At 38.5% G+C, this 22,781-nt stretch overlaps 1 protein-coding gene across 2 annotated transcripts in view; it reads left to right on the forward strand.

Annotated features, from left to right (window-relative positions):
• The window catches only part of METTL14 (methyltransferase 14, N6-adenosine-methyltransferase non-catalytic subunit), a 29,483-nt gene extending 14,685 nt beyond the window's left edge, over positions 1–14,798 (forward strand). For both annotated transcript variants that reach the window (XM_084627406.1, XM_084627407.1), the window contains exons 6-11: positions 470–560; positions 1,799–1,940; positions 4,485–4,577; positions 6,170–6,286; positions 9,380–9,590; positions 13,055–14,798. In XM_084627406.1, the coding sequence (XP_084483532.1) occupies positions 470–560; positions 1,799–1,940; positions 4,485–4,577; positions 6,170–6,286; positions 9,380–9,590; positions 13,055–13,368 (968 nt within the window). In that variant the 3' untranslated portion in view covers positions 13,369–14,798. The remainder of the gene's footprint in view (positions 1–469; positions 561–1,798; positions 1,941–4,484; positions 4,578–6,169; positions 6,287–9,379; positions 9,591–13,054) is intronic.
• The last annotated feature ends 7,983 nt before the right edge of the window (positions 14,799–22,781 follow it).

Below are 22,781 nucleotides of genomic sequence, written 5' to 3' on the forward strand. Positions count from 1 at the left end.
ATATTTGTTACCACAAAATGTTTGTATCCACCCTGCTTTAGTATACTTAATAAACTTAAACTAAAATTACAGAAAAAAACATAAAACAACTCCACTGTATGTCTTTTGCCCAAATTAATTTGAGCAAAAGTGAATCATGGACTTCTAGAAAAATTTGGAGACTTTTGGACAAGGTATCATTCATAATCTTTTCTAATATTTCTATACTTTATTACTGTAGAGAAGTTCAGTGCACTGGAATATTCAGTAACTTTGGGCATGGATGACTGAGGATAGCAGGCTTTTATAAAGTACTGGGGTAACCTGAACAGGTTGTGTTTTTTTTGTTTTTTTTTTTTAAATAAAATATGGTTACTAAAATATCTGGCTCTACTTCAGGATACTTGTTGGGATTGTCTACTGGCTGTCTGTATAGATTTCATTCTCACAGAACAGATTGAAAATTAACAAATTTTCTTATTTTCCTCAGGTTTAGCAGACAGGTTTGAAGAATATCCCAAACTTAGAGAGCTCATCAGACTAAAGGACGAACTAATATCTAAATCTAACACTCCCCCCATGTAAGTGTTTTTGTTAGAAACTGGTTTCTGCTCTCCAGACTCTCTTAATGTTGGCTGTCTGCGCCACAAATCTTTTTATCTTTCAGCACCTGTTTAAGATTTACACTTTCTATTTCTGGTTTGTGAATCTAAATTAAATCACAGAATCCTCAATAGAATGCAACCATTTTATTTTGGATAATTTAATTTAGCGTTTAATTGATGTCTGTATATAAATTAGATTTTCTTACCAGAGCATGATGGGTCATGAAGCCTGTAAAATATCTTTTGTAGACTGTGCTTTCAGCCTCATTCAGATGTAAACATACATCTGGCAGCCAAAAAGGAGAAATATATATGAAAAAGCTTGACCTAGAACAATGTAATTTCAAACCACAAGAAAACCTTGTTTTAAGAAAATTTGACATTTTATTTAATGTTCAGTGGCCTAAATATTTTGAAAATGCTGTTCTCACAATAAGTATCTTTTCCACACGTGCATAGTAGCTACCACATTGGTATCTAGCTCTACTTTACAATAAGAGAAGCAAGAGACTGGCTTGAGGTGGCTTGCCTTGTTAAATTTCTTTGTTTTTCTCCCTGTTCCTACAGAATTTCAGAAAAGCAAAGTTTCTAATAGTGTTTTAAAACACATTCTACATATTGGGAATGCAAATTGCCCTCCATATATATAGGATTCATATAGTGCAGATAGAAACTATATATTTTAACATTGCCATTTGTCACTTTGATTTTTTTTGGGGGGGGGGAATAGTATATATAAATATAGCTGAGCAGCAACTGGTTTTTCTTTCTTAAATGGAGATATTTGTCAAAAACGTTCCATGTAAATGATTGTACCTTGATGCTGTACCAGATCATGTGTGGACGGTTGTCTAGCCCTTTTCCTTACTCGCTATCTCTAAATTCTTATTGCTGTGTCTTAAAAGGACTCCTCTTTGAAAGTATCATTAGTTTAGTTATATTGGACTTTCATAGTGTAATGGTGTAGACCACTTTTTGGGATCTTCTACTTTCCTGTTCGTTATTCCACAACATCTGTGTAGTCACTACAGCACTTACTTATGTTCAAGGTAACTTTAATATATTTTTACATGTATTTAATGCATTGTAGCCCCTAGAAACCAAGAGGAGACAAATCTTTCCACTGATCCCCAGCAAGAGCTCTGTGGGAATTTGGGAACTGCAGTTCTACTTTGTCCAAGCAATTTGTCATAGTTTATTATCTCTTTAAATAGGTATTTACAAGCGGACTTGGAAGCCTTTGACATTAGAGAACTAAAGTCCAAATTTGATGTGATTCTTTTGGAGCCTCCATTGGAAGAATACTACAGAGAGACTGGCATCACGGCCAATGAAAAATGCTGGACTTGGGATGATGTAAGCTTTTTTTCTTACTGTGCAAAAAGTCTTTGTAAATACCTTATAAAATAGATTGAAGTGTAGATTTCGGTGTACAGCATTTTTACATAGGATTTGTGTGAGAAAAATGAGTTCTTGCAAAAACTAAGGGGTGTGTGTGTGTGTGTGTGTATTTGTATTTACACACTTAAATTGTTAAAGGTGACTCTCAAAGGATTTTTTCAAAACTAGGCTTATGCCCTTTTTTGGCCCATCATAATGTATAAAGAAGGCCTGAAAGGATTTTTAAAACAATCCCCACATCCAAAAAACCCTTCATTTTTGCTGCTTGTTTTTAATCTTAGAAATTTTAGGAATAGCCAGTCTTGTCTTTCTTGGCTTTGCTGGATAACTTCTTGAGGAGGTCTCAGATGTGTATGAGGATCACTTGCTCCTTAATTGAACAGGTGCAATAATTGAATCTTTAACAGACATCCTTTCTCCCAAGTGTTCATTATGTATTGGAGTTAAACAGGTATTAACAGAAGACAACCAAAGCCCACTATAATTCTGAAAAGTTTGATTAAAAATTCTTCCCCTTAATTGTTGTTTCTCTTATGTCATTTTTACTAAATGTCAAGTCTCCATAGACTTTTCCAAGATAGACAAGAACAGAGTTTCTAATGTAAAAAAGAAAGAAGGAAGCTCCTTGATAAAACTTTCCAGACTTTATATATCATAAAGAAGCAAAAAATCATATAAATCCAGTTTTTTTCCCCTTTTCAGGTCATGTTTACTGTAGTATTTATTTTATTTAAATGTATGTACTCTGCCTATGTTAGCACTAGGAAAATTAGACATAAAATACACTTTTAAAATGACCTCCACTCCAACATAATGAAGAAGAAAATCACTTTGTTCTAATCTCAATTAGCTCTGAACTATATAATTTTCCCTCAGTTATCCCACATGTTAACCTCCCGAGGAAAACAGATGGGGTCTTGGGACTTAGTTCTGTTACCCCAGTGTGTTGTCATTTAATTTTACACACCCATGGCCATCTCAAGTTGTTTGTCATGACTTAAGACCACAGCTATGGCTTCCGTTCAGACAAAGAGCCACAGACCAATCTACATGTGGAGATGTTCAATGGGCACACATGAAAGGCAAAAATAACGGAGAAGCAACTGGTAATGGAGAAGCAAACTTGCATCCAACTGTAATGAATGAGTTTGAAATAGTCATACCATACCCATGATAATAGACTTCAATATTAGGATTCATCAAGAAAAACATTGAAGCAGTTGAGAAACATAACACATCAAATAATCTAGAAGAAAAAACAAAGTGTACAAGGAGAGCAACTTGTTATAAGTTTCACTATTTTATCTTGCAGTAGTTCCTGTTGCATTTTTTTTTTTTTTTTTTTGCCATTGCAGTAAATGAGACTTGGTTTGATGTATTAGCAAGTTACAGATAATCCCTTCAACCTGCATGCATCTGTTAGTTATTTAACCTGAAGTTGTTTCACTCTAAATGTTACTCTTGTTTTTGAGCCTCGATCTTGATATTTTTTTCTATTTAAACCTGGAAATGAAAGGAATGCCTCTCATATAAATGACTATGTATTTGCTTCACTTATCTAAAACTGGTCACAAGACTTAGCTGAGTATTTCTGGGTTTAAACTGCTAATGAGATGAGACTAAGATAATCTCCATGTTTTCAAGAAAACTGTATATTGGCTATAGATACTTTTTGGACTTTAAATCCATAATATTCTCTTCTGTGTATATTTGATTTATTTAAAGTTGCATACTTATCACTATGGCCAACAAGTATTAATGTTTCCAAAAGTGGCTGAAGCAGTGGTAGTGCATTCATTTTAATTGAGTAGTGCTGACCATTCTCCTACTTCCATTCTAAAACAGTGGTTCCAAAACTTTTCACGGTCGCACTGCCCCGCTCCCCATGGGGCTGTGGCTCTAGGTGAAGAGAGGGGAGGGCATGGACAGGAGTAAGGTGGCCAAGGCTGGGGTTGGGTCTGGGGCCAGGAATGGAGCTGAGGCCGGGCGCTGAGGCTGGGGGCAGAACTGGGGTTGGGTGCAGGAGTGAAGCTGGGGCATGGCAGAGATGGGGTTGGAGTGGGGCTGGGTGCCCCCATGGGGGCTGGCCTGGGCTTTGCTGCACACGCCCCCCTCCCCTGTTCCCCCCCCCCCAAATGTTTTTGTGGCCTCCCTTGGGGGGTGCGCACCACACTTTGGGGACCACTGTTCTAAAGTGTTCTGATTGCTATATATGGCCCAGGTCAGCGTGAAGAGTAACAGAACATGTGGGAATGGATGGCACTGATTGGGTACTAGTAAAATAATTTAAAATCCATTCTCCAGCAAATGTATTGAAAGGGCACCAGTGAAGAGAATGAGGGTCTAGATTAACACTAGTAATATGTATTCTTAAGGTTGCGGTGGCAATGTTATGCATGTAAATATTGTTCCTGATATAATCTGTGACCATACTACATATATTAAACAAAGTCTTAATTCAGAAAGCATTTAACATTTTGTTCCTTTCTGTTTTTGTAGATTATGAAACTGGAAATTGAAGAGATTGCATCCCTAAGGTCTTTTGTCTTTCTGTGGTGTGGCTCAGGGGAGGGTCTGGATCTTGGCAGAGTGGTAAGAACATATTTTAAACTAAACCTAGGCTGAGACAAAATAAATATTTACTCAAGAACGCTATGATGATCTCTTCTCTGTGCATAGACTCCTCAGTTTTAAATGTTGACGGGCTTTTTGTTACTGTGAGAGATGCAGAGGGGAAATTAATCCAGCATTAATCCTTTAGACACTTATTTTCCTTATGGGTAGCTGTAGATATCTGAGGATGAATACATCTGTGGTCTCCAAAGAGCTACCTTACTGTTTTATCTCTCGTTTGTTCGTGGCTGCTGTGGGAGTAGGATGCCTTATTCTAGGTGATTACATCACTGTCTGTACAGAAATCCAAACAAATCCTAGCAGAATGTGTGCTTTTCAGTGAACGTTGTCAGGCTGGCACCAGTGTTGTCATATCATAATTTCGAGAAACTCTTACATATTAGACTTCTTATTTTTTTTTAAACAGGTTGAGTTTAGGCTCTTAATGATGTTTTTAGTGAGCTGTATAAAGTTAGAGCATGACTATTTTATTGTTATGCAGTAATTTTTATATCTATATATATCTATATATAGATCTGTATATATCATATATCTATATATAGCTATCTATATATATGTAGTTACCCTAAATTCAGGTGTACTCTTATTTATTGTGTCAGATTTTTTATCCTGTTCCCTGTAGAAATGTGTTTGAGCTTTAAAATCTCTTTCATCTCTCTTACAGTGTAGCTTATTTAGCTGAACAGAGTAGCTGTGTTTGTTTGTTATACTGAAGGGGGGAGAGGTTCAGGCCAATGAAATGTTCTGTATTCAAATGAAGGGCAGTATATAGCCATTAATTTCTTTCTATATAGTACATTTTACTTAAGTTCTTTTGATACAGGCTCACTGAATAACTTTTGCTGCAAACTTGATTCTGGTCACATTGAAGCAAAACTATGTAAGTTGAGTAGTTTTCAAACGTGATAAATAGCCAGCACAGTTTCAGAGTAGAGGGTTTTTTTCAGTCTGTGCTAGCAGACACTGGGCATTAGTCTCCACCAATTACAAACCTCCTTTGGAGGCAGGAACAGTTTTTAAAGAGAGCTATTATAGCACTTGTAAACATTGTGTCCTTGTTCACATTTGTTTTTGTGCAGTCTCCCACTGTTGAACTACCAATGCAGCTGTACCAGTGGTAGCAACAGTGGGAGCATTACTTTAGATGGAACTAAAACAGCTGCCCGCATTTTCACCACTGCGTTGTTTAAACCTGCTCTGAGCAAAGTCATTGTCACAGAGATAAAAACGCCAGTATCCAGCTACCCAAGTGCTCCATAGGAGCTGCACCAAACAGAGTGAGATGGTGTGACACTTCCAGAAAAGGGTGATGTAGACACATGAGATAGTATGAATGCAAACAATGTTTGGAAACTTGATTTCAGAACATGGTTAAAATTAAAGTGTGGAGATAAGTGTTTCATATGTTGATGATTGACCCCTCCTTCAAACAAGCACAGAAGACAAACCTATGACCTCTTACTAAGTCAATCTTAATTCTTAAATACATTGTTCCAGTATTTGATATAATACATCTTTTATCTTTGACTATTCTTGTTTAAATATTTTAGTGTCTACGCAAGTGGGGTTACAGACGATGTGAAGATATTTGTTGGATTAAAACCAATAAAAACAATCCTGGAAAGACCAAGACTCTGGACCCTAAAGCTGTTTTCCAAAGAACAAAGGTACAGCTCTGCCTGAATTTTTCTCCTCCCTCCTCAGTTGATCTAAAAAAACATCAGGTGCTCTATGGCAATTGGTGGTCTCTGTAGTTTCAGAAAAATAGGTGCTAGGATTTTAGATTTTTTACTTTCTTGCATAGATTGTTTTTCACAGAATGGGTAATTAATTTTTCATCAATTCTAGATTCTTTACTCAATTTGATTAAATATACAGTCATCATCCACATCTAATGTTGCTTTAGGAAGTTCTTTTGATTTTCTGAATGTTCTTATTCATTCAAGTCTCATTGAAATGTTGATAGACAGGAAAGGGAATCGTAGAAATGCTTTCCCGTTTATCAACCTGCAGGAAGATAAAAGCTGTGTACAATTTTCTATTGTTTTCATTGTGCCTACCTGTTGGTAGAGTTGATTGTTTTTGACTTTTAGGTTGTCAGATTTTAAAAACCACTATTGAAATGTAAATGATACACGTTACATGAGCAAATGCTGGCTTCACAAATGTTTCCCCTCATTACTTGCTCAAATGACAGATGGAAATTGGGCTGGGATTTAGATTAGTCCTGTATAGAAACTGATTGATTTATTTAATTCTGGAGCACACCAGTTGCTTAGAAACAAACCTTCTTCCAAATCAGAATGGCAACAGGTTTTTTGGGAATAACAGCTTTTGATTAAATTACTTAGTTTGACTACAGAACTTGAGTATTTATTTAAAGATGTTTATTTAAACATTTAAAGCTTGAAGTTATAAATTGACATGGGCGCTGTAAAGGCACATTATTAATCTAACTTTGACAGTAAAAATGCTGTTGAAAAACAAACACAGGCATCCTCTTCTACTTTTTTAAAGAACATGACCTTAAGGACTACAGCTGTATAACAGCCATCTCCTAGTGTCCTACAAGGAAGAGGCTTTTCACTGCATATGGATGCACGATGAACTTTGGTTCAAATTAAATATTTACTTGATGATGTAGACTAAATTAGATGCGTATTTGAATGAGTAGTGTAGTAAGAGTAGGTTGTAGGTTAGAAAGCTTAACAACGTATTATGTGAGAGTCATAGTGGTAATCATAAATAGGCCGCAGTCGTTAGGAACTGTTTTAGGATATTTCATTTAACATAGTAATCGGAACACATTTGTATTAGTGAATACAGGGAGCTGTCTCTCAATGCCTGGCTTATAACAATTTAAAATTTCACTAACCTGATCACCAATTGATATGCTTAGATCATTAAACAGAATCTTAATGGTTGTTACTATTTTAGTTGTGATCCAACTGTTACTTCTTTGACTTAAATGGGATTTGGACCAGTCCTTTATATGCTTTTCTAACGTAAATATGGGTAGGTGTGGATGTATATTTATTGTGTATGGTGGTTAAAGGCCAGATGTTGTACAACTTTTTCACGAATAAAAATAAGGTTTTATGTACATTGGAGATAGATAAGGTTCATGTTTTGTCAAAGGAGTTAGGTTGTTGATGCTGGTAACTGAGAATTTGCCTGTGTACTGTTGTGTATACATGAATTTGGTATCAAGGTTGGTGTCAGAATTGGTTATATAACAAGAATATGTGGGGAAATTAGAGCCAATTTTATTCTGATCTGTCAGATGGCCAAGTTCATATTCTCTGTCAAATGTGAAGAAGGGAATATTCACTGATAGTATTTCTATACAGTATCAAGTGTCAAAACTTAAGACAAGAAATTGATACAACCGCCATTGAGAGATATTACTTAAATGTAATGTATACCTGAGGCATTTATAAACCGTATTCCCTATGTTAGAAAGATTGTTTTTCACTGATATGCTGGTAACCACCAGGTTTATCAAACTTGGCATGATGGGTGATTTGCCTAGGGATTTTCTGTGCTCCATCCTATTCTACTTGAATATTTGTTTGAGAAATGGTAAAAACCTAAAATGTAAGTGCTGTCACTAAGCTCAGTATGTTGGATAGATCACTTTTTTCTTTGCTTCTTTGCAGTCGCTCTCTAACCTCTAGCCCTTCTGCCAAAAATCTGGAAATGATTATACACTGCGATTTTTGAGAACCATCTGGTGATGCTTAGTAAATCATTGTTTTATGATCTGAGGAAAATTTCTCATTGGAATGTAGTACTCCCAGAAACAGAACTCTGACGTTAATATGCACAGCCCTCATTTCCTCTCATATCCAGTAAGGAGGTTCCCCATTTGTAGATCCTCTGTTGGTCACTTCCTACTATGTTATAGAAGGAAAAGAAACACAGTGCTTGTTTCATTTAATTCAAGCATTATACTGTTCTTTGATTCAAACTGCACTAATCACTTTACACTGGTTTTATTTTTTTGTATACTATGGTGGCTATAGGAAGGAATTGGTGGATGGAGACCAGCTTTGTAAAAGGCATACTATGAAAAGAAATCTGTAAAGGACTGGCTGTTACACTCATTTCTATTGTTTGATCCTTTCATGGCCATAAAGGAGAAAAATTATGGAATCTTCTTTTCACAGGTTACCTTAACATCATGATTTAATATAATGCTTGTGCCAATGCATAATAAAATGAAGGAGAAACAGCACTGAGCTGTCTGACTCTGTACTGTTTGTAGCACCAGCTTGCACTGTACTGGATTCAGGAAATCTGTTTAAGGACTCTTTTCCACCTTAGACCTCTTCATGATTATGCCCTTTTAGTAGTAATCTGAAACAGTTTTAGAGTCCATAATAAATACCTATTTCAGACCATGAATAATTTGATTTGTAGCACTGTGTGACTTTGTGAAAAGGGACCACAATCAGGAACTCTTTAAATTAGGATCTCTTTTCTCATTGTTTTAGAAGGGTTTTTGGTACCTTTTCTGTTTGTTCCATTCTTTTGGATAAGACCTTAAAAACAGTTCATATTGGGTCAGTCCTATCTGATTATCATAAAGATAGGAGTTTGCCATGTGGCTTTGCTAGAACATTTTCTACACTTTATTGTGCTGTGCACTATTCAGTTCCCAAAATCCAGAGATGATTGCATTGTACATATATGGTTTGTAATGGGCTTTAGAATCTTTCAGGATGACACCCTCCATAATTTTTTTTTGTTCTGTCTAGGAACACTGCCTTATGGGTATTAAAGGAACAGTCCGCCGTAGTACAGATGGTGACTTCATCCATGCTAATGTTGATATTGACTTAATTATCACTGAAGAGCCTGAGATTGGCAACATAGAAAAACCTGTAGAGATTTTTCACATCATTGAACACTTCTGCCTTGGAAGAAGACGCCTTCATCTTTTTGGAAGGGATAGTACAATCCGACCAGGTAGATGTTCTATTTATTTTATGAAATAAGTGAAAGTTCACTTAATCTGATTGTCCCTTCCCTTGATAACTTCCATATAAGATGGAATTTCATGAGGTCAGAAAGAAAACGTTGATACAAAATAGAATTTAGTCTAATGTACATTTATATTGCCGAGGTTTGTACTAGTCAGACATCATGTTAACCTTAAAGAGTCCAATAAAAGGGATTTCAGTAATCCTTATCTGACTGAAGGAAGCCATGTGGCCAACAGTAAATTTTGTGGTGGTGATTCCAACGTGGAGCTCATCCAGCGGGAGGACATAGGATCTATTGGGCAGAAGACTTCCACCTTGCAAACAAGATTTCCACTCTGATGATTGTGGAGAGTGCAGGCTGTGGGGAGGTGGCGGGGAAAGTGGGGAATCATTCCATCACTTGCCATATTTGGGGAACTCTGCCAGCAGTGAAGAAGCATAGGAATTGTACCCTAGTATTAGTCGTGGGCTACTGTCACCCCCTCCTTCCCCCCCCACTACTGATCAGAATAGAAGAGGCACTTGCAAGTGCAGATTAGGGTGTGTATCTATAGATGGAACAGTATACACACAAAGAAAGGGATGTACCTTCCCCTCCTTGCTGGAGTGGTGTATGGAGGTTATTCTGTTTCTAGGGTTATAACTTCTGCTGCTGCTTATGTGGCTACCGGTGAGGGGTACAGCGACAGACCAAGAATCCAGCTTAGCACTGCTTACTAGTAAGTTGTCTTTTAAAAATGTACAGATATTTGTGTCTACTTTTAAAAATGAACAAAATGCCATAACTCCAGGTTTACAAGCTTTTTTGTACAAACTTATTCGTATAATGTGTCTGTGCTTAAACTGTTCCAAAACACTTTATACCTTTTAAAGCCATTTTGATATGTCGTTCCTCTGTTGTCAGACTTCATTTTAAAAAAGAAATAGAAGACCAAACTCCATAGCAGCTTTGGAATGTGAATGTCTTTATCATGTGCAAGGTAGAAAATAACACTCACTGCTGGTTGTAAATTCTCATCTGTGTGAATATCCTAAAGAGCTTTTTAGACAGATGTGTCCCAGGCCAGGTGATAGATTTCAAGTAAATTAAGAAAATATTTCCTCCCACATCACCAACCAAGCAATCACTAAAAAGCAGCTGAATCTGGAAAGTCTGTGGCAGCTGTTGCTTTTAGAGGGAGAGGGATGCCTTTCTTTTAACATACATCAACGTCCTCGCCAGCTATAAGTATTCTTCCTCATTATTGCTGAGCTAATGTCAGATAAAATACTTCGATTGCTATGATGGCCTTTTACACCTTGTCAGAATCATGACCTGTGTGTGGCTTCTTTCCTGAAAACTATTTTACCTTGGTTAGCCATGTGAGCTTGAATGGCATTGCCAGCAATTTGACACGTCCCTGTATTGGCTCCAAGTCTAAAACTACAACAGCCACTGCATGCCTAATCTAGAAGTTACCAGTGCATGCATCAGACCTTTTGAGGTTACTTTCAGTCTAAAATGTTGCACATTTCCTCTGTCGTGGGCCCTTCCCTTCATTGCTTTCCTGAATGAAATGCAGTTTCACTAGGAAAAACGTGTTGACTTAGAATAGAATTCGTTCTCATGCCCACTTGTTACCAAGTTTTGCAACACTAGTAGATGCTATTTTAACCTTATAAAAAGTGGATTTTGGCAGTCTAACTGGATTTGGTTTTAAAAAAGCATTGTAGTTGCCAGAGGAATGGTTACCATTCGTAAGATAAAATCAGCTGACTCCAGCTGTTACTCTCACTGAATGTTATCCCCTGGTTAATGACTGTGCTAAGATTGTGTATCCCATTAGTCTGAGCTTTGGATATTAAACAACTTGTTCAGCATAGTAACACATTTATTAAAAAGAAAATGCATATTTGCGAGGGAACTTCCAAAGCTGCGGTCTCAATTTCTATGGACTCTTTAAGTAGCTTTCTTATTAAAACAATGTGTTGTAGTAAATGGGAGTAACTAGTTTTCACTAAACTAGGGAAGTGCATTACACTATGCAGACATGTTATGCCTTGCGATTTGTAAGAGCTAAGGCTTGCTTTTATTATAAAAACAAAATTAGTCCATCTGGGATGGGAAGGAGAATGGTACAGCAACTGCAAACAGTACACTCCCAAACGTGTAGCCTGGCTTCTTCAGTAGCAAGTTACATCTATTACTAACCAGCTTCTGTTATATCTAGTCAGCCTTCCACTGTTCTCTAGATGGTGTTCTCGGTCTTAATTTAGTTTTACATGTATTTGAGGGAGAGAGAACATTGCATCCTTGAGGCTTCTTTTGACTGTACTGCAGAGATTCACATAACTTCGTTAATCTCATGTTCTAGTCACCTACTGGGCTGCTTCTGTATTTTAAGCTAGTGACGGGCCCTCATGTTCTTTGGAACTGTATTGTATGCTTATTTACAATATATTTAGCTCAGTAGAATAACAGTGGCCCCTCTCTTTTGTTTGTTCAGGCAATGGCAAAAATTGGCAGAGCACACTTTTGCTCGCCAGTGGTGATTAGCACTTAAGTAGCGTTTTTCATCTTCAGACTGCTTTGCAAACAACTTCTAACAAATCCTCACAACACTGATGGATGTAAACCTAACCCAGTATTTTTATTCCCTATTTTAAAATTGGGACCTGGGGGGGAGTGATGCAAAGTTTTAGCTGACCCTGGCAAAGGTCAGGAAGTTAGTATTAGAGCCTGGATTTTAATTTGTTCCTTGTTGCTAGCACTCAGTCCACTAAACCCTGTCTTTCTCATTAGTAAGTGATATATAACTGGAAGTTCAGTTTCCAGGAATTCTCTTCAGTGGGTGAAGTACTGGACCACTTATATAGCTCATAGTGTCATGAGGTACAGTACAGACTTAAACCTGAATATCTTTCTGGTAACTTCATTTTCCCTGAGTGGTATTTTGATTCTTAAGTAAATTAGTCAATTTAAGGACTATGCATTCACATACATGCCTGCTCAACCAAGTTGTTTGTAGTGTTGCTGTAGCTGTGTTTGTCCCAGGGTAGGAGAGAGACAACTTGTGTGAGGTCATATCTTTTTTTTGGATCAGTTTCTGTTGATGAAAGAGAAGAGCTCTGTGGATCTTGAAAGCTTGTCTCTCTCACCAGTAGAACATGGTCTAATAAAAGATATTCCCTCACCTGCCTTGTCACTCAACCCAGTGTAAATTTCAAACTGAAATATTCACATTTCCATAAGTTGGGAACTTTTCCGTGCAGACTTCTTTTTTTAGAAGGGTTCACTGTTGGCTTCTTATAGACCTAACAAAACTGTTTTTTTCAGAAAACATTGCTATCAACTCAGAGCTTTATCCAACATCCACATGAAGATGTTAAGAAAAAACAAGTCTGTCCTTAAAGCATAAAATTCAGTTTGCTGCTCTTGCTAACTTTTTATCTTCTGTTTTTCTTTAGGCTGGCTGACTGTGGGACCCACCCTCACAAACAGCAACTTTAATGCAGAAACCTATGCCTCCTACTTCACGGCTCCAAATTCAGATCTGACTGGTTGTACAGAAGAGATTGAGCGACTTCGACCTAAATCACCACCACCAAAATCCAAGTCGGACCGAGGAGGTGGAGCTCCTAGGGGAGGAGGAAGAGGCGGGACTTCAGCTGGCCGGGGAGAGAGAGGCAGAGAGAGGAATAGAACTAATTTCAGGGGTGAAAGGGGTGGATTCAGAGGGGGCCGCGGAGGTACCCACAGAGGAGGCTTCCCCCCACGCTGATTACATTTGCGTCATTAGTTCTCCCTCTGGTCCTATGCCTCTTCTTCTTCATATCTTTTTAGTCCTGTTTCCACCAAGATGAGTCATTCCAGGGACTCAATCCAGATGACTTTTTTTTAATTGAGTGTGCTTTCTGCAAGCAGTTCCAGATACTTTGCCTGCCCACATCTGGCACATCACCTTACTTGGCAGTTGGGATCCAGCACCTGATGGCAATGAGCTGAGAAGCCTCCTGGCAGCTTTCATTCACCAGGAAGGAGGTCAGAGCAGCCTGGGAACATCAGAAGGGGTTATCTCCCCAAGCTGTGAATAGGATTTGAAGAGGAGTCATTTGCTCTGATCTTTTCCAACTTAAAAAAAAATAAAAAATCTTTCAGCTTTTTTCTTTAATGCTTCCCTATAAACGCTGAACAGATCCCCCCCCCCCTTACCTTTTGTGTAGGTATCAGTTTCTTTCCATTATCAATATGATGGGTCAGGACTCAGAGATGCAATTTGAATTTGCATGATGATGATACAGACTTGCATTGTATTTATGGAAGGAAAAATGGTGTGTCTGTAATAGCATTTATTTCTTCCTCCCCTATATTCATAACAGAGGAGTAATATTGAATAAATAGAGCTCTATTTTTTTCTATTTGTTTTAAATTTCCCCAGTCATTCCTGGGAGTAGTTTTGTAGTATTTTTATTTTTCACTTATATTTAAAACATTTTTATCTTTGATATTTGGACTGAAAAACCAGAAACAATTCTATGTTGTCACTTGTAATGCTTCATGGAAAGCAAAAAGTGGCAGTCATCCATATTTGTTCTAGGACTTTTGTTTACGTAGACATGCATTGATTTAACGTAGAGAATCTTGCCCTTTGCCTGTTTACTGTCTTATTTGTGACTAGGGAAAGCCAAGTTTTTATTACAAAATAAATGCAGTATGAATAATGAAACCGCCCCAGTGGAGGTAGTATTTGGGGAAAGGGGAGAAAGCCATAAAGAGGGAAAGTGCTTCCAGAGAAATCTGGATAAACTTCACCTGCAAACACAATGCTCAGAGATTGAAAAATTGTGTTCAAGCTTTGCTTTGTCAGTGGATCTTTAAATAGTAAGTGATGTGTGGATGAGAATGTCTTATAGAAAATCAGCTTCAGACTACAACTTTGAAAGAGAAAGTGATTCACCTTTATTGTAACTGTGTGGTATTTGTTTTTAGATAAGCCAGCTCTGTAAATCAGTTGTACAGTACTTGATGCCTATGAACAAATCCTGGCCCCACTGAAGTCTAAGGGATTTTGCTGTGGATTTCATCGGGACTAGAATTTGTCCCTGGGACTCTTGTACTTCTTATCTACTGAACTTTTAAATGAATGTCCTGTAAAGTGGTGAATAATGAAATTTATTTCAGTATTGTTTTTGATAAACATCTTCCCTAATATTTTCTAGAATTTTTTGGTTTTATTTAAATGTAGGTTTTATTCATTCTTCAATTTGCCTTTAAAGTTTTTATTTTGTTGGTTTTCTGCTTAGGCAATTCAGCTTTTCTTTATAAAGGAACAGAGGTTCCTATTGTGTTAATGGATGAAATCTCCCATCATTTTTTTGCTTAATGGTTTTTTTTTAAATACACACAACCTCCTCCCCCCCCCTCCTCCCCCCCGTGCTTTATAATTTGGACAGTTTACTGGACTCTGATTTTAGTAACTGTAAATGGCAATTGGTGATGGGTGAATAAATCTCTCCACTATATACATTGTACTTCTACCTGTGTCACATCTGCAAAGCTGAGGAGTGACTCGAAGTAGAAGTTGGTTGAGTTGGGGTCCTTGAATCCTTGATTTTCTAGAATATCAGTAGCTCATTTGAACATCAGTGATGCTTGCAGCGGATTGCATCTGGAACAAGCCAGAATGCTTAATAGTTGTGGGCCACAACCTTTGACTATTGTACATGCTCAACATTACAGATGGCACCCTCATGCCACTGAAAACAACTTCTGTAAGGTGAGGAGGAAAGTGATATTAACCCAGTGCTTTCTTCCTCTGATTCTTCTTCCTCATACATGCCTTCTCTACAGTTGAAGAACAAGTATTCTGGCATAAAATATGAAAGGAGCAATGAATCCTCGATACTGCACTCTAACCTAAAAATAACTCTTAAAGGAGAACTGAGATGTCTTGCTTTAGGTCAGAATGGCAGAGTTGGGAAAACTGTTTAAGATGGGAAAGCAATAAATGTCTGCTAATCGCTCCTAAGGCTTCAACTGCCTTTGGATGCACACTGCTCCCATTGATGCCAGTGAAAGTCTCATATACACATTGACAAACAAACTTGCTCCTTGTCAACTGATGATGTTGACTCTCAGGAAAATATGGATTCTTGAATGTCATCCTGGCAGTTTTCTGTGCTTCAGAGGTATACTAGGGCTGTGTGCCCTGTTGTGTCAGCACTGATGCAGAGAGACTGCGTCTCCATGTGACAAGATAGTACATTATCCATATTTGATCTATCCTTGACTGACAACATTAGTGCTTTGTGGTGATGACCTCTGTTCATGAGAAAGTGAAGCTATAACCTTTTCAGATAGGCTGTAAAAATGCCACCATTTGGTAACTTCTGATCACTATTGACCTGGGCCACACTTGCACTTGTATTCTGAAAGGAAAGGCTTTGTATCCCGTTACTAATGGCCATCCTGTCTCTTGATAGGAGCATTTTCACAGGAGAGGGGTGATGATTACACTTAGCCAATTATGGACATCAGGTGAGTCTTTTATCTAACATATTTAGCTAATTCGAGCACTTCCCATTCTTGAAGACGGAACCAAACAGAACGTTCTCCATTTCAAATTTTGTCACGTGCTTAATGCCACCTTTCTTATTTCTGCAGCATATTCTAGTATAGCTGCTTAGTTCTCGTCCTGTCTGTCTGTTCAGGAAGTTACTTATAAAGTGTGGTCTTCAAAGTTCTATTTGTGCAGCAAGCAAAGGATTTGACAATGACATGGGCTAGCCTATTGGGACAGCTAAACATACTGCTTCAAAAGAATTTTAAAACTCAATCGACTAATTTTCTGTGTAAAACTAGCCATCTTGAGTCTTTTTTGCTCTCATATACTGTCACTTGTAATAAATTTGTTGAAATGTTAAATGTACTGTTAAATTGTTTGAAAAAATGGAAAATGTTTTCAGAATGTCTTTCCATGAAATAGTATACCATTAGCACTGCCTGGTTATGTATAACTTAGCATCCCTTGTAGGCCACGTATCTAACGCAATTCATGTATTTCTACAGTGATTGCTAGTGATCTTCCAAAGGTTCTAGTACTTGTGGAAACTTAGGATATGTCTCTTTGGTTCTTTATGTGAAGGTACTGGTGGATGTAGGATGTTTGTAGGAATTTGAGGTTTGTAGGAAGCCCTTAGTCATCATTTTGTGAATATTGTAAATTTTGTCAGTTTATGTTGATGGAAGTCAAGGAAATGCACCAATGAAAGAACGGTTTTGGCCAGTCATAGTGCAGGTGGTGAGAGAGTTCTATGGACCAGCCACAGTGCAGAGAGCTCTGTAGCTCTTTGAATGGCATGTAGGCATGCCAGCTCTTTGAACTTTGACTAGGATTGGTTGGTTTTTCTCAGCCCTTATGTAGGAGTTGGAAGGCGTATTCTGTGACAATGGGGTTCTTGTCTCTCTCCATAGTTATATCATTATTATAAACAAGTATAACAGGAACCTCATGTACACAGTCAAGTGAAAACTTAAAAATCTAAAACTGCTGAAATAAGATTTAAGTTTGTGAAACAGACAATAGCACATTTAAAGAGAGATTGTATAGTCTGCCCCTAATACTTATTCCAATCCATTACGCACCTGGAACCTTTTATGTGCAGGGTACTACCTTAAAGTAGGAACACCTGATCTCCAGCCTTGACCTTTTGGGGTTTATTTATTACTTTCCAGCTTTCAAAAAATCTCTAAAGTTTAGAAGCATTTTGGTTCTTTAAGATCCAAACACTGTTAATGTATTCATATTCCTTGCAAGGGATTGGAGTCTGATCCTATCTTTAAGGTAACTTTGAATACACTTAGAATCATAGAATATTAGGGTTGGAAGGGACCTCAGGAGGTCATCTAGTCCAACCCCCAATTTTTGCCCCAGATCCCAAATGGCCCCCTCAAGGATTGAACTCTCAACCCTGGGTTTAGCAGGCCAATGCTCAAACCACTGAGCTATCCCTCCCCTCCACTTGAGAGGGTTAAATGGCATTCAATCCAACTGCAGTGAATATTTTTTTTTTTCACTAGCAACCACACATTGGATCCCAATGAAGAAATTTAATTCATCAAGATTCTTCCATTGGCTTTAGTGACCTTTAATTTCAAAGGATTAAATACAATGTTAGGAAAACTGTGGCTAGGGGATAGGAAATGTCCATTCATGATTGTATCAAGAACACTCTGAAAGTCTTCATTTTGTTATGGTACAAGCATCTGTCTGTCAGTTTTGTTCTTTTTTTGACCCATTATGATGTATTCTCGTAGGGATAATTAGAGTAAATAAAAGCACTTAATAAATGACACCACCTATTTTTGTATACAGTAACAACTGTTCACAAAAAAAAGAAAAAAAGTTTGTTTGTATGCTGAGAAACTGCACCAAATTTCAGCCAGGTAGGATATTCTAGTAAGGATCTGGAGTTTTAGTTATAATCAAAAAGATGTAGAAGAGCCTATTAAAGATTGTTTAAAATGTCCAGAAAGTTACCTGGTATCTCTGAAGTATAAGTGGGCTTTTATTAGTCTGATTATTTTTGGTGGTAGGTGGTATTTTAGTGACACCTATAGTTAAGGTTGGCCAGCGTTTTCTATTGTACAATCTTGTTTGCAGTTACATGTAACTTTGCCAGAGTTAAACTGTTACGGCTGAAAATTCCCATCTGCTTTGTTGAGAACCTCTCACAACTTCGTTCTGTGGAACAAGGACTTGAAATGTGTCCGGTTGGTCGTCCTGGTGTCAGGGTGGGATGTCCGTTTGCCCTTCTGTTACAGAAATGTTTGCATGTGGCCAAGTTATAGGCCTTTGAAAAATCTGTATGTTCAATAGAGACTTGTTAGAGTTTGACAGCTAAATTCTCTGATCATGCTCCAGCCCCTCACAGCTTCTACATGCCGACTGGAGTGTGCATGTGCCTTCCCCACAGAGTTATTGAACATGCTCCATCACAGGGCTGCAGCAGCTGAATAGGACTCTCTTTTCAATTGTCCTGCTGGAGGGAGAATGGAAACTTTTTTCCCTGTGCGCTCAATGCCTTCCCTTCTGGGGGTGTGGTTAGTGAGGAGGAGGAGGAGGAGTTGGCCTGATTGACTGTAGAAAAGTGAGGGGTGGAGGGCAGGCAGGGGGAGAAGCTGGCAAGGGGTAGAGCTGAGGAACAGGTGCTGGAAAGGGAAGAGTGACAGGAACAGAGGGGGATAGAAACAAAGGGGAGAAAACTGAGCTGGGAGGAGAATAGGAGTGGCAGGGACTGTAGCAGAGCAGGAGTCAGGCATGGGGGTGATGAGTAGAAGCCGGGAGGGATAGTCACAGGGGAAAATTGGGGAGTGGGGTGGGTAGGAGCTGAAAGGGAGAAGGAGGTGGAAGGAGAGGGATGGGGTGGAAGGGTCTGTAACCACTAAAGCACGCTCCCCTACAGGACCTGGAAAGGAATCCATTTTCCCTGAGTCTCAACATTCTTTGTCTAGCAAACAGGTGTGAAACCCACTATCGAAGTATGTTTCCATCCCACTCTAATGGCAGGTACCCATGGTAGTAGGTAACTTCTGTACTACACGACACGCCCAACAAAGAAAGTAACAGAACACCACTAGCCATCACCTTCAGCCCCCAACTAAAACCTCTCCAACGCATCATCAAGGATCTACAACCTATCCTGAAGGACGACCCATCACTCTCACAGATCTTGGGAGACAAGCCAGTCCTTGCTTCCCAGACAGCCCCCCAACCTGAAGCAAATACTCACCAGCAACCACATACCATACAACAAAAACACTAACCCAGGAACCTATCCTTGCAACAAAGCCCGTTGCCAACTGTGTCCACATATCTATTCACGGTACACCATCATAGGGCCTAATCACATCAGCCACACTATCAGAGTCTCATTCACCTGCGCATCTACCAATGTGATAATATGCTATCGTGTGCCAGCAATGCCCCTTTGCCATGTACGTTGGCCAAACTGGACAGTCTCTACGTAAAAGAATAAATGGACACAAATCAGAGATCAAGAATTATAACATTCAAAAACCAGTCGGAGAACATGTCAATCTCTTTAGTCACTCGATAACAGACCTAAAAGTGGCAATTCTTCAACAAAAAATCTTCAGAAACGGACTCCAACAAGAGACTGCTGAATTGGAATTAATTTGCAAACTGGATACAATTAACTTAGGCTTGAATAAAGACTGGGAGTGGATGTGTCATTCCACAAAGTAAAACTATTTCCCCATGTTTATTGCGTCCTCCCCACCCCCCACTGTTCCTCACACGTTCTTGTCAACTGCTGGAAATGGCCCACCTTGATTATCACTACAAAAGGTTCCCCCTGCCCCCCTCTCCTGCTGGTAATAGCTCACCTTACCTGACAACTCTCTTGTTACAGTCTGTATGGTAACACCCATTGTTTCGTGTTCTCTGTGTATAAAATCTCCCCCGCTGTATTTTCCACTACATGCATCCGATGAAGTGAGCAGTAGCTCACGAAAGCTTATGCTCAAATAAATTTGTTAGTCTCTAAGGTGCCACAAGTACTCCTTTTTGCGGATACAGGCTAACACGGCTACTACTCTGAAATAGGTCAAAAGTGTTAACATACCTTTGTCACTGTCCAGCATTAAACAAAGTCTAGGGTTTGGTATACAGAGACCTCAGCCTACCAAGGCAAACCAACCATTACAAATCCTTCTAACTTTTTATTACAGATACAGAGGAGGAGGAAAAACAGTTAAAGCATCTGACGTGAAGTGTTAGGTAAGGCTTTCATTTTAACAACCTTTCTTGTCCCTTTTCCCTTTAGCTGGAGAGAATTATAAGGGGGGGGGGGGGAACCTTGTCTGGCTGTCTCTTAGATAGTATTAAAGGTCATAATTTTCCTTTTGGGGAAAAGAGAAGTTGATTGAGATGGACAGGTACTGTTGCTGCTGTTAGACTGATCCCATTTCATTTCAGATGATGACTGGGGACTCAGCTTGAGCTGATAGGGATGGCTACATGTCATCTGAATCCCTGTGCTTGATCTGGTCAAGGCGTCCTTTAGTATTAGGATGAAGAAGGGAGATGGTGGGGGTGATAGCCGTGATGGTGAAGCTCACTCCAGTAGCCTCTGTCTGTCCTTACCCTCCCGAAGTCTCTTCCTTTAAGGACCCACAAAGCAAATGGCAGATGGAATAGCTCACTTCCTCAATATTATGTCTACCAATTAGGCCTAATATCTGCCACACGAATTTTGGTTAACTATTTCTGGTTCCACATCTCCTGTTTTTAGTAAGCATAATTTTAAGCATAATTATTATCAATATGGCCTTTTTTGTTTGGGTTAATTTTGTCTGTCTGGTTCTCCTGTGCCTGTTTATAACATTATTGAAAGCAACTTAACTTACTTTCCATTACCATTTGGTATTATAGTTATTGTAACACCTTATGAACTTTGATATACTTTTTACAGTTGAGCTAACAATTAATGAAAATGTGTTGGCCCAGTAACCAGAACGCTATCCCTCTTTTTTATGAACTAATTTTTCCTAGGATTGGATATTTGTTCATAAAATCATATTTATAAAGAAAAACCTTAACTATATAAAGGAAAATGGGCGGGGGGAGTACTTGGTTATATTTCAAGGTTTGCAAATTCCTTATCTCAAAACTGGCATTTACAAATCTTAGTTGATTACATATTAAACTTTCCAGATGTTAAAGCGAAGAACTTACAACTCACTTTATTTGTAGCTTAAACAAAACTTAAAATTGCAGCTGTTATATGTCTGTAGAATGTTTTAGAACAAACCAGCTTTTATCACGTCTTTGGCTGTATGCCCAGAATGGGCAAAGATGAAAAAAACTCCCCCTTTTTTGCTGCTTACACAGTTAAAGCTGTACATTTATACAAACCATGAACATTTTATGCATTAGTAGTTAAACTTGCTCATTTGTAGCCCTGATGGCATTTTTTCCTCAAGTGTGTTGTTGTCTCCTTTAAAAAGAAGCAAAAAATTGTTCTTTCAGAACCACTTTTGCATTCATGAGTTATTTGCAACACCCAAAGTTGTCAAAAACAAAACTTAAAAAAAAAAAAAATCACCAAGTTCGGTGTTGAAAGAGCCCTCTGTTTTGGTGGTTTGAGATTTTTTTTACCATCAATGTGATAGCAGCCTTATATTAAGTTGGTATTTTGTTAACCAGGGGGGTTACCTAAGATGTTGTTTTAGGAAAGGTTTGCTTTAATGACTTGACTTTCAACAATTTAAAACACTATTTTTGCAACTTTTGCTTTTTCTTAAAAATACTTTTAAGTATTATTTACCACAACGCACCTCATCTCCTAAGAGTCTGTGTGGTGAAGATAAATTCATTAATGGGTCATTAAGAATTTAGATACCATAGAATAGCCTATGAGGAAATTAATAACTTTGTATTCAGTGCAGGGCTTGGATGGTGTGTAATACATAAGACCTGGGGCCACACACACCATGAATGTTGAGGATAAAAAGAAACCCTGGATGATGATCCATTAATTGAACAGTGTTCATGCTGTGCACTTGAATGAGGCAGGAATCCTGGGGGGCCAGGGGAAGAGTGCGATCCTGTAATTATAGACAGTCATAATGCGCATACACACAAGGGGGCCAAGTTTAGGTCTCACAGGCAACCTTAATTCTGGCACTGCCTAACTTCTGAGTGCTTGACTTTGCAGCCTTAAACTTCTGTTAATGTAGCGCTTGTGGGTGTTCAATGCTATATTAAAGAATAGTATCCACAGTTTTCACCTGGATATATGAGCATATATGGCTTTGTTCCATCAATTGGTGAACAACTGTAAAGTTTACCATAACCCAATACCCCGGTTCTGGGCCTACGTTGCCAGGGGCTGGATGCCTTTTTGGTTCCCTTCTGGAGCAAGGTAAGGATTTTTTCCCTCCTCCCTTGGATATTGAGGTTCCAAGGCAATGTCAGGACAGTCTAATGTAAACTTTTTAAATAGACCCCTTTAGCCCAGTTTCTTTAAGATTTAGTGCATCTGATCAAGTGTTGTTAATCTCTCCTCATGCAGCAGCCATTCCACGATTAGGGGTATGGAACGGCTGCCATAAGAGGAGAGATTATTAAGACTGGGACTTTTTAGCTTGGAAAAGAGACGACTAAGGGGG

This window comes from Lepidochelys olivacea (genome assembly GCF_965140295.1).
Source record: "Lepidochelys olivacea isolate rLepOli2 genome assembly, chromosome: 4".
NCBI lineage: Eukaryota > Metazoa > Chordata > Testudines > Cheloniidae > Lepidochelys > Lepidochelys olivacea.